Source organism: Mauremys mutica, chromosome 15, assembly GCF_020497125.1.
Source record: "Mauremys mutica isolate MM-2020 ecotype Southern chromosome 15, ASM2049712v1, whole genome shotgun sequence".
NCBI lineage: Eukaryota > Metazoa > Chordata > Testudines > Geoemydidae > Mauremys > Mauremys mutica.
The window spans coordinates 33,517,617-33,529,618 of record NC_059086.1 but is presented as its reverse complement, the minus strand read 5'-3'; the positions used below and the strand labels follow the sequence as shown (position 1 = coordinate 33,529,618).

General features: G+C 62.2%; 1 protein-coding gene across 1 annotated transcript; it reads right to left on the bottom strand.

Moving 5' to 3' along the window:
• Positions 1-6,400: 6,400 nt before the first annotated feature.
• LOC123350002 (leukocyte immunoglobulin-like receptor subfamily B member 4) lies at positions 6,401-11,311 on the bottom strand. The gene is made up of 6 exons (XM_044988335.1): positions 11,281-11,311; positions 11,063-11,098; positions 10,216-10,589; positions 8,404-8,689; positions 6,857-6,985; positions 6,401-6,432 (listed from the first exon to the last, which is right to left on the bottom strand). The coding sequence occupies exons 1-6, from the start codon at positions 11,309-11,311 to the stop codon at positions 6,401-6,403; spliced, it is 888 nt and encodes a 295-aa protein (XP_044844270.1).
• Between the last annotated feature and the right edge of the window lie 691 nt (positions 11,312-12,002).

Sequence of the window (12,002 nt, the reverse complement as noted above, 5' to 3'; positions counted from 1 at the left end):
CACGCAGCCAGCCCTGGAACGCTGCGTATGGGGCCACTGATCCGGGCCCCTCACCTGCTACCGCCAGCTCCACAGGGTCGCTGGGATGCGACCAGACGGGCAGGTCGGATTTGGTGCTATATCAGCTGCTGTAGCTCCCTGCGTCTCCCCAGCTCAGTGGGAAACTCAGCCACGTCCCCGGCAGGCTCCACGTCCTGCAGCACATTCGGGTTCCCATCTTTGTACAGAAACTTACGTTGTGGTGCCGACCCCGACACTGGACGGTCACAGCTGCCCCCAGGGCGACCCCCCACTAGGCCACACGGCCACCAGGCAGGGTCAGCCTGGCTCAGGGCCTTAGAGGATTGGCCGGCTAGTGGCTCCAGCAAAGGACTGAGATCAGGGGGTCGGGAGGAGAGTGGGGTCTTGTGGGTTAGAACGAAGGGGGCTGAGAGCCAGGACTAGGGGAGGGGGGTCTGGTAGGTTACAGCAGGGGATGCTGGAAGGCAGAACTCCTGGGTTCTCTCCCTGGCTCCGGGAGGAGAGTGGGGCCTAGTGATTAGAGCTGGGGGTGGGGGTTGAGATCGGAGGTGCTGGGTGCTGCACAGACATGCAGTGAAAAACAGCCCCCGCCATAAAGCCCTGACTATAACTAGACTGTGCAGGCACCTCACTGCATCCACAGGGAACCTGTAGGCTGGGTTCTGATCTCAGCCCCCCGGGGTCAATCCGGAGTCACCCCTGACTGCACTGGGAGCGGGGCCGGGTTCTGATCTCAGCCCCCCAGGGTCAATCTGGAGTCACCCCTGACTGCACTGGGAGCGGGGCCGGGTTCTGATCTCAGCCCCCCGGGGTCAATCTGGAGTCACCCCTGACTGCACTGAGAGCAGGGCCAGGTTCTGATCTCAGCCCCCCGGGGTCAATCCGGAGTCATCCCTGACTTTACTGGGGGCAGAGCTGGGTTCTGATCTCAGCCCCCCTGGGTCAATTCAGAGTCACCCCTGACTGCACTGGGGGCAGGGCTGGGTTCTGATCTCAGCCTGCTGGGGTCAATCCAAGGAGGTTGAACTGAGTTTTGGGGTGAAGGTTCAGGGCTCAGCTCCTCTTTTCCTGTCCCCTGCCCCCTCTCCAACCCCCATCTTTAACACTAAATTTTCCCCTGCCCCACAGATACTCACGTCCCAACACCCCGCTCCACCCGGCCAGCCAGCAGCCTGGAAAGGAGATGGGTTGTTAGGGACCAGATCCCAGAGCAACTGGATCCTATACCCTGGTCTCTGATCCGCCGCATCCCCCCTCCCCCGTCATGAGCATATGCTCTGGTCTCAGATCCCCCCCATGGGCACACGCCCTGGTCGCAGATCCCCCATTATGGGCACATGCCCTGGCTGTCTCTGATACTCACCGAGGAGGAGGACGGTCAGAGCAGATGCCATGACGGGGAGTGGGGGGCCCCTCAGTGCTGCCACCAACACCCCAGTGCTGAGCTCCACCCAGTCTGAGGCCCGAGTGCGAGCGGAATGAGGCACTGCACCGGGGGCTGCAGCCCCAGGAAGCCCGTGATGCGCTCGGCCTCTTTCTTCTACATCAGATGGTTTCTCTGCAATCTCCAGCCAAAATCTACCATGGTCAGTGCAAAGCCAGCTCCCTGCAATGACCTGCAAACCACATCCCCTCTTGCAGCTGCCTGGTCTCCTCCACCCCCATCACCTCCCAGCCCCACATGTGAGCTGCCCAGTCTGGGGACCAGCTGGGAACGAGGCAATCTCAGGAGGTGTCAAGAGGTGCCCAGTCTGCCCTGACCTTTTCCAACAGGCCCATGTAGCCTCCCTGGAGCCGCAGCTCAGAGCAGAGGAGGGTTCCCCCCGCACACACACACAGAGTGCCCCCCCACAGAGCGACCCTCTCCCATGGAGCGAGGCAGAGATTCCCCGCCCTGGAGCATGAGGGTGGTTACCAGATTTGCCCGTTACTTTGGGGTTCACTCATTTATTAGGGTTACTTTTCTGGGGGGGGGGTGGTCTGCACATTTATCAATGTGCTGCTTGTGTCACTTGTGTTCTCACACGGAGACCCACTTCTCCCTCCCAGTGGAGCCACCCTGCAGGGCCTTGGTTCCCCTGGGCTGGGTTCTTCCAGCCCCAGAATCAGATGAACACACCCACCCACACAAACACGCACACACACACACACGCATGCATGAGTGCACACACACGCACACACACACACACAGAGTCTGAGCGGACCAGGTTAAGCAGCACTCCCAAGCTGACCCCCTTATATGCCCCTGGACTCAGCAGGCTCGGTCGAGCAGCATTTTCAAGCGGTCACCCTCCTATGCCATGGGCACGGCCCCAGAACAGAGCACGCCTGAGCAGACTGGGTGGAGCAGCGCTTCCAAGCTGCAACCCTCATATGTCCAGGTTCAGCACGTCCCTATCCCCACTTTCCCGTCCCAGTTGCTCTGGCAGGAACCCACGTGATGAGCAAACCCCCCAGGATTTTGGGATGCTGCCGGGCTCTTTAGCTTAGGTACGAGGAGCGTCGCTGCAGGGTGACTGGAGAAGCCAAAAACCACCCAAGACGGGGAGAGAGAGAATGAGAGAAGCAACCAGCTTAACCATGAAAGTTATTTATTGCCAGGTAATAACCACGGGGGAGCCAAACAAACAGAACAGTTATAATATTACATCGAACCTAAATGTGATTCTAAAAGGTTTAGGAAATTAGAACTGGTCACACCCGTCAGGGTCAGAAGGTGACACCTAGCGCGAGCGAGAGCTGGGTTCTCACCACTCCGGGAAGCTTGAATCCATCGGGGGTCCCAGGTGGTGGTGGGAGCTGAGGGTGCGGAGGGCTGGAGACGGGCAGAGCCCCCAGCACGATCGGTCAGGAGCAGATGACGTCCCGATGGAACTGATGCAGATTGTGGATCCGGGCATCAGAGCACTGACTTGAGCGTGGGAAGGGGCTTTTGCAGGGCAAGATCAATGGCTCGAGGGAGACACTAGTGTTTGTGGGTAACTTGGTGGCTCAAGGGAGATTCCCACAGATGTTTTGTTCAGGCTAGACAGCAGGAGCTGGTCATTCCTGGGCCTGGCTATGGGCGTGTTCCTTGGGGGGAGCTCACAGTGCAATTAGGGAGCTTCACCATTTTGGATCCCAATCAAGGATTCGTTACTAGAATTGGGCTGATCACCGCTGAGCTGGGGGTGTGCAGGCCTGGGCTCATTGACACCTGGAGCAGAGATCCCCCAGCATGCACTGCTTCCCGGCTTCGCTTTTCCCAGAGTGCCCTGCGGTTCTTGCTCTGGAAGCTCTGGTCTCCAGGCTGTGCTGCTGGAGATGCCTCCTTGTCCCATCTCCCATGCACGAGGCCAGGGGAGTTTCCTGAATCCTGTCTCCCTTGTCCCAGGGGTTTCGGTGGGTCGCCCACGGCCTTTCCATTGCTTCTGGTAAGTCTGTCGGGTGATTGGCTTTGGGGCAAGCAGAGGCTGGGGGAGGCGAATGTCTTTCGTGAGTCAGACAGGCTGAATACTGCGCCCTGGTTCCCCGAGAACACAGAGCTGATAGGGAAGAGGGTGGAGGGGCCTGGCCAATCTCCTTCTCAGGTAGCGTCGCTGCAGATGCCATTCTTAGCGCAGTGGTGTGAGACAGAGACGGGACAGAGGGGTGGGGAAGTTGTGGTTTCCAGCCCCCGTAATCGGATGGGGGAGGGATAAATTTAGATCCTAAGTTGCAAAAGAAGCAGCCAAATAATGCATGAAAAGGGGAAGTGTGTCCAGAGTTGCCGCTCGCTTGCTAATTCTGCTACTGCCTAGGAAACTCAGCGTAAACCTGATTCCCCGGCAGCGACCCTGTAATATACCCCGTGTCACGGAGTCTCCGGGCGATGCTCTGGACCTGCTCTCCACCAAGCCAGGCAGGACTTTGGGGAGTCTCCTCTCCCTCGGAGCAGACTGTCTCCAGGGTAAGAAGCTCACACGGCTTCACCTCCTGGGTCTCTCCTTGGAGCATTCAGAATCCTCTGCCCCTCCGTGCGCTTCCCACAGCAAGTCTGCCCTGGCGGGGTCCTGGGGAAGCCACAGGGTCCTGCACCCCCACTTCACAGTCAGACGTGACTCTCAGCCAGCCAGTAACACAGAGGTTTATTCGATGACAGGAACAGGGTCTAAAACAGAGCTTGTAGGTACAGCGAACGGGACCCCTCGGCCGGGTCCATTCTGGGGGGCAGTGAGCCAGACCCCCACGTCTGCCCTTCACTCCTCGTCCCCAGCCAGCTCCTGGCTGAAACCCCCTCCAGCCCCTCCTCTCTGCTCAGCTCCTTTCCCAGGCCAGGAGGTCACCTGATCTCTTTGTCTCCAACACCTTCAGTTGGCACCTTTGCAGGGGAGGGCCCAGGCCATCAGTTGCCAGGAGACAGTGTCAGGCATTTAGGTGCACTGGCCCTTTGCTCTGCAGCAATCCCACACCCTGATCCCACCACCTAGATACTTAAGAACTGCATATGGGACACTGAGGCACCAACACAGTATTCAGAGCAAACATTAAGAACATTCCCAGTTCGTCACACCCTGTCTCTGGGAGGGGACTGGGGTCTAGTGGTTAGAGCAGGAGGCCCCCCCCACCCCCCCACCCCTCCCCGAGCGATCCCATCTCCCCCGGGTGTGACACACACTTCTGGCGCAGAGACAGGGGGGCTGTGGGGTGCCTGGGGAGCTGGCTTTTGGTTGAGTTTATCACAAATTTGGAGACTAACAGGATGAAAAATAACATAAAACTGCCTTGATGCATCCCCTCCCCCCATGCTGAGCCCTCCCAGCCCCCCCATACATGGGTCTGGGTGGGGCAGGGGGACAGCAGCTTGATGGGATGGGGCTACAGTGGGGGAGGGCAGCGTCCTCCCTAAATCTTCCCTAGAAGCAGAGTTCTCTGGGGCTGGCGCTGCAGGTGGGTGAGTCTGTCACCCCCTGGGAGCCAGCGCCCCATGGCGGCGGGGGGCTCTCACTGCGGGACCCCTGGCTCACGTTGATCACAGCGTACACACTGGGCTGGGTGGGCTCGTGAGCAGGGGCTGGGACCCCCCACTTGGCATGCAGCACCTGGCGGTCCAGCTCAACGTAGGTGAGTCCATCGGTGCCGGGTTCGGGCTCCTGTGGCTGGGAGGGGAGAAAGTCAGTGGTGTGTGTGTGTGTGTGTGTGTGTGTGTGTGTGTGCACCTGCCCCACATACAGAGCGGGGCCCATCACCTCCAGCAGGAGGCACGGTACACATACGCACACCCTCCAATCCCAGCTGGCGATTCCATAAGCCCACCCCCCTCCCAATAGCCCGACCTCCACCCCAAACCACTTAGTGTGCCAGGAAAGGCCGGGGGGGGGGGGCTGTGAGGGGCCTTCCGGGATCCGTGCAGGTCAAGGTTGGGGTCAGGCCCCATGGGGGAACAGGGGACACTTACCAAGGTCTGCGGATCTTTCTGTTTGTGGATGGAGGAGTCTGTGGAACAGAGACACCCACTGAGCTGCACCTCCGGCCGGCCCAGAGCAGAACCCCACACCCAGCTCCGACAGCCACCCCCCCTTGCCCCACAGCATGGGCAGGGTCATTAGCCACATCTTAGAGAGAGGAAAACTGAGGCACAGAGACAGCGGCAGAGTCTAGGGGGTTATGGCAGGGCGGGAGGGGGGCTGGGAGTCAGAACATCTGGGTTCAATCCCCGGCTCTGGAAGGGGAGTGGGGTCTAGTGGTTAGAGCAGGGGGGCTGGGAGCCAGCAGTGGATGGGGATTCACTAGCTGGGAAGGTCCGATGGAGAAGTGAACGGGGAGACACACAAAGCCCCAGGCCTGGGTGGGAGCATGGGGGGGCCCACAGAGGGAGACACTGAACTAGAGGGGGAGAGGAGGGTGACCCCAGGGAGTTGGTGGGGCGGGAGGCAAGAAGATCCGCTGACACTGGCTACCTAGTCCCGTCCAGCAGCAGCTGTAAATCAGGCCCCGCCCCATGTGGGAGAAGCCCCCACAAGCCCCGCCCCTCCTCAAGGTACGTGCCCCACTCTGGTACCCCTTGGGTGTGTTACTCACAGACGGGGTCTTCCTGATCTGGGGTCTTCGACACCCACAAAGGGCTGGAAATAAAAGAGAGAAAATCCTGTTGTAAATGTCATATCCCCCCACCTGCAGGAAGATTCCCCAACACACCCAGAGAGCCCCGCATTCTGCCTCATACTGAACCCTGTTCCCTAATCCCCCCTTATCCCAACCACACTCCCCTCCCAGACCAGGGAGAAAAGCCAGGAGTCCTGGCTCCCAGCCCCTCCCCCCAGCTCTAACCACTAGACACCACTCCCCTTCCAAGGTGGGACAGAGCCCAGGAGGCCTGTGACCCAGGCAGGTCGAGCGGGAGGGGGGAGGAGCCAGGTTCCTACCTGCTCAGTCTCCGTGCGCCTCGTTTTCCTGCAGAGGGACACAAACCAGAATCCCTCATGAGCCAATCGGGATCCCCTGGTCCCAGTGCCCGGCCACTCACCCCACACAGGGCAGCAGGGATGGGGGGGGGGGTCTGAGGGAGGGGCAGATTAACTCGGGGGGCTTTTCCTATCCCCAGTCCTCCCTCGTTAGTGACTCATTATAACGAATCTGATCCACAGGCCAGTGGCTCTCCTGGCACCCAGGGACACCTCACTCAGTGCTGAGATGCGGCCACTTCTGGGGTGGGCGTGGGGCAGCTGTGTGTACAGGGATTACACATGCACAGCGCCCTCTGCTGAGCCCCCCTGCTCCTTGGATTTCCCGGAACAGTCCCGCATCCCAGCTGTGACCCCATCCGGCCCTGCCTCACAGCAGGTTTAACCCTTCCCTTGCTGGGCGGGGCACTCACTGGCTCGGGTTTTTCTGAAGCAGATGAAGGCCACGAGGAGGAGAAGCAGGAGGAGGCCGGCGGCTGCCGCGCTCGCCCCGGTGATGATGGGGCTGGTCAGACCCGGAGGTGACAGGAATTCTGAGCCACCTGGGAAACAGCAGCAGCCGTGAGTGCCGGGGGCGGCTGGTCTGTTCCCTCCCTACCCCTCCCACCCCCGGCAGCGCCCAAGGGGCTGGGACACCTCAGGGTGCAGGCAGCAGAAAATTGTATGGGGAGGATGTTGGGGCCCTGGAGAATCAAGTGGGGTGAGAGCCAGCAAGATTTGGGGGTTTTAGATGCTAGGGGGTGCTGGGCTGAAGGGGGCTCAGTAGGGGGCGCTCTCCCCTGGCAGTTAGGCCTGGCCCCAATGCCCCAGCGTGGCACTAGGGGGTGCTGTCTGAGTCATCATTTCCAGTCCCGCCCCCCGCCGCCCCTCATGGTGCCATGGCACCAGCCAGGCCTGGCCACAGCAGCTCAGACCAACGGGCCCATCTAGCCCGGCATCCTGCCTTCTCCTGGCGGCTTTGCAGGGAGCTCCAGTCTCCCTGTCCGTGGCTGCCCCCAGAGGAAGCCTCCGGCTGCCCCGTTAGCGGTGGCTTCGTGTCTAAGCAGGAGGCTTCGCTCCCCTCACAAATCCATCCGAGGGGGGAGGGAGGAGTCACTGCCCCTGAGAACAGTCTCTGTCCCTCCCCCTGGGTAACCACTGGAGAGAAGCTGCCCCATAATCTGTGACTCAGTAGATTCCCCCTAGTACCTGGCCCCAGGCTGCCCGGGAGGGTGGGAGCCGGTGCCGCTCCAGGCTGGGTCGGGTTGGTTCCCCCTGCGGGAATAGAACTAACGTCTGTAGGGGCAGGGGAGGAGCTGACGCAGCGACTCAGCCATTCCCATCCCCCATGACTGGGGGTAGGGGAGGGGGATTTTCGTGGCTGGGGGCCAGTGCTGGCTGGGCAGCCCCTGGGCCCCGACTCCTCTGTGCATCCCCAGAGCTGCAGCAGCCAGGGGGATCATCTCCCTGGGAAAGTCCCCTGCTCTGCAGCTCCCCCTGGGGGCAGGGCCATGTTCCCCCTCACTTCTTACATCCAGGTGCAGAATGAATTTTGTTATGTGCACAGAGAGGTGATGTGTGGCAGGGGTGGGGCTGAGGGATTCAGGGTGCAGGAGAGGTCTCAGGGCCGGGGCAGAAGGTTCGGGGTTCGGGAGGGAGGTTCGGGATCCGGCTGGGGATGGGGGCTCTGGGGTGGGGCTGGGGATGAGGGGTTTGGGGTGCAGGCTGCCCCAGGGCTGCGGCGGGGAGAGAGGACTCCCCCCAGCCCTCCCTCGGCACCAAATCTCAGGCAGCTACTGCTCCCCGCTAGCTAGGGACCCCAGCAGTGACTCTGTCCCAGCTTCCCGGCCAGGCGTCCTCTCTGCTGGGCCCAGGGCTCAGGGCAGAGCCTGGCTCTGAGCGTCCCATCGGTGTGGAGGCACCCCGAGGATTCCAGCTGGGGGTGGGGCAAGGAGCGGGGACGCCGAACTGGGCCCCTCACCTGCTACCACCAGCTGCACAGGGTCGCTGGGCTGCGAGGAGACGAAGGGCTCTGACCGGGGCCGGTAGCTGCAGCTGTAGCTCCCTCCGTGCTGCCGGCCCACGCTGGGGATGCGGAACTCGGCCCCGGCCCCAGCAGGGTCCATGTGTCGCTGCGAGTTCAGGTCTCCAGCCTTGTGCAGGAAGAACCTCACGTCCCGGTGCTGCCCCTGACACCGGATGGTGGCATCTGCCCCTGAGGCGTTGACCGAAGTGAGGATCAGGGAGATGGAGGGTCTGGGTAAGCTGGGATCTGTGCACAGGAGACAGGCTGTGAGAGCCAGACCCGGGCACCCACCCAGACCCGGCCTCCCCGGCCGGCCCCAGCCATGGGCAGATCCAGGGGCCCCCGGGCAGAGATTCTCTCCCAGATCCCAGAGTTCCCCCCACCCAGAATCCCGGCCCTGCAAGCTGGGCCCCCACCCCACAGACACTGAGCCGCGGCTCCCTAGTGTTGGGATCCTCATATGCCGTGCGTGGCCCCTGCCTCGTTCACTGCGTCCGGCCTACCCTGGACACAGAGCGACTGAGCTGTGCTCTGGGGCAGTGCACGGCCGGAGAGCAGCAGCTGAGCTGAGGCCGAGCAAGGCAGGGACAATGCTGGGGGCGGGGGGCAGCACCGGGAGGTGTCGGCAGGTGTAGCGCAGTCTCCGGTGGCTGCCGGCGCTTGCCCACAATTGGTGGGTTTAGGCTGCAGTCTGGGGTGCTCCTGGCTTCCCCGCGGGCGCTGAGCTCTCACGTAGCAGCGCCCATGAGCAGCGCTTTCCCCCAGCTGTGCTGGGCTAGGAGACGCCGTCCCATCCTGGCGGCAATGACCTGCCCTCGGGTCCCGCCACTGGCACCTCTTGGCCGGCCCGCGCTGATAGAGCTGGGCAGGAAGCCATCAGCCCTTCGCAGACTCCACCTGGCGCAGATGCTGCAGCGCGGCTCCTCCCCAGCACAGGCTGCTGCGAGGGCACCACGCCCAGCCCCCGCTCCCTGCATCGGCTTCCCACAGACGGAGTCAAGTCCAAGGTCTCTGCCCTGATCTCTGAGGTGCCCGAGGGCTGAGCCCAGCGTATTCCCGGCTCCGGCTGCAGGGGGCTGCGAGTGCCAGGTGTGTGGGGCCGGGCTGGGCGCTTGAGGACAAGCCGCCCAGGGCGCCGGGTGCACAGGCGAGCAGCTAGTCCTGCCCGCCCACGGCTCCATTGCTGTTTTCAGCTCCATCAGAGCTAACCCGGGTGCCGCCCGCCAGCCCCCAGCTGCAGGGCAGACACCCGACAACAGCCCACAGCTCTGGGGTGACCCCGGGGTGCCGGCTCCCTGCCTCCGGCCCGGCCACAATCAGGGTCCCGCTCGTCTGGGCAGGAAACAGAACTTCCTCCAGGGCCGGGCCCAGGCTGCAGAACGAGCTCCCCCAGCAGCCAAGGGCCCCCCAAACCTCCTCACCTCCTGCTCCAAGGCCAGGCGCCCTCCCCCGGCCGGCCTGCTCCGTTATCGACCCGGGGCAGCGCGGCCATTGACCCCTCAAACCGCCCCAGACCAGCCCCTCCGCTGTGGGCACAGACCTCCCGCAGGGAGAGGACGAGAGAGAACGACCCGCCCGGGACAGACGGGGCCACGGCGCTTAATGCTCGACTGGCAGGCGCCCGACACCGTGGTGACCAGGGCAGCGTCAGACCATGTGCAGGGTAGAAGGCTGCTCCCCCCTGGGTGGGACCCCCCCAGTGACTCCGTCCCCCTCCCCGGCCGGGCGTCCCCTCTGCTGGGCCCAGGGCTCAGGGCAGAGCCGGGCTCTGAGTGGCCCATCGGTGCGAGCCCCCGGGGATCTAGCTGGGGGTGGGGCTGGGAGCCGAGGTGCCGGGCTGGGCCCCTCACCTGCTACAATGATCTGCACAGGGTCGCTGGGCTCCGAGTAGGCAGGTGGGTCTGTTCTGTTGCTATAACGACAGGTGTAGCTGCCCCCGTGTTCCCGTCTGGCGCTGGTGATGGGAAATTCAGCCTCAGAGTCGGCAGGGTCTGTGTAAGTCAGATAGTTCCCAGCTCCAGCCTTGTAGAGTTGGATCCTCATGTCCAGGAGCTGATGCCGACACCAGATGGTGACGTTTCCCCCCAAGGGGATCACCCCACTGGGGCGGACGGAGATGGAGGGTTTGGGGTAGGACCCCTCTGGATTCACAAACAAACAGGCAGTAAGTGGGGGTGACACAAACCGCGTCCGTCTGACTCAATCCTGCTGTGGGGTGGCTGCTGCCTTCACTCTGTATTTCCCGGGGCGGGGGGGGGGGAGGGTTTTGAGTGCAGGCGAATTCACCCTGTGTGGTGCCCATCCCTGTAATGAGTGGGGCGAGGTCTCAGTCCCCATCTCTGGGTGTGGGAGGGAGCAGGGGTCTGACAGGATCATCCCTTGGGGGATCTTCGCCCCTCACTTCCAACTAGGGTGACGAGACAGCAAGTGTGAAAAATCGGGACAAGGGGTGGGGGGTAATAGAAGCCTATATAAGAAAAAGACACAAAAATCAGGACTCCAAAATCCCCAAAATTGTATAAAATCGGGACATCTGGTCACCCTACCTCCGACCCACGTCCCTCGTCCTTAATGCAGAAATTCCCCCAGCTGCCCCATTCCCACCGATACTCACCTCCGAACACCCCGCTCCGCCCGGCCAGCCAGAAACCTGGAAAAGAGTCGGGTCATTAGGGACCAGATCCCAGAGCAACTGGATCCTACACCCTGGTCTCAGATCCCCCATATGAGCAGATGCCCTGTTCACATCCCCCCTCCTCCCCTCCATGGACACACACCCTGGTCTCAGATTCCCTCTTACGGGCACACGCCCTGGCTGTCTCCGATACTCACCGAGGAGGAGGACGGTGAGAGCAGACGCCATGACGGGGCAGTGGGGGGACCCTCAGCGCTGCCACCAATACCCCAGTGCTGAGCTCCACCGAGCCTGAGGCCCGAGTGCGAGTGAAATGAGGAACTGCGCCGGGGGCTGCAGCCCCAGGAAGCCCGTGATGCGCTCGGCCCCTTTCTTCCCATCAGATGGTTTCTCTGCAACCTCCAGCCCAAATCTACCGTGGTCAGAACATAGCCAGCTCTCTGCAACGCCCAGCAACCCACATCTCCTCCTGCAGCTGCCCAGCCCTGGCTCCCACCATCACCTCCCAGCCCCACATGGGAGCTGCCCAGTCCAGGGACCAGCTGGGAAAGGGGGAATCTCAGGAGGCGTCAAGAGGTGCCCAGGCTGCCCTGACCTTTTCCAAAAGGCCCGTGTGGCCTCCCTGGAGCAGCAGCTCAGAGCAGAGGAGGGATCCCCCCCTACACAGACACTGTACCCCCCATGGAGTGACCCTCTCCCATGGAGCGGGGCAGAGGTTCCTTCCTGACCCATCTGGGCCCAGCACCCACCCTGGAGCATGAAGATGGAGGGACCTGCCCAACCTCCTCCTCAGGTAGCATCTCTGCAGATGCTATTCTAAGTGCAATGGTGTGAGACAGAGACGGGACAGAGGAGTGGGGGGGTTGCGGTTTCCAGCCCCTGTATTCGGACGGGGGAGGGATAAATTTAGATCCTAAGT

Excerpts from the sequence above, each read along its gene's own strand:
- LOC123350002 (XM_044988335.1), bottom strand. The coding sequence starts at position 11,311 with ATGGCGTCTGCTCTCACCGTCCTCCTCCTCG. Across the intron at positions 10,590-11,062 it reads GCGGAGCGGGGTGTTCGGAG|AGGGGTCCTACCCCAAACCC; the intron begins GTGAGTATCGGT and ends TTGTGAATCCAG. Across the intron at positions 8,690-10,215 it reads GCACCGATGGGCCACTCAGA|AGCTTACCCAGACCCTCCAT; the intron begins GCCCGGCTCTGC and ends TGCACAGATCCC.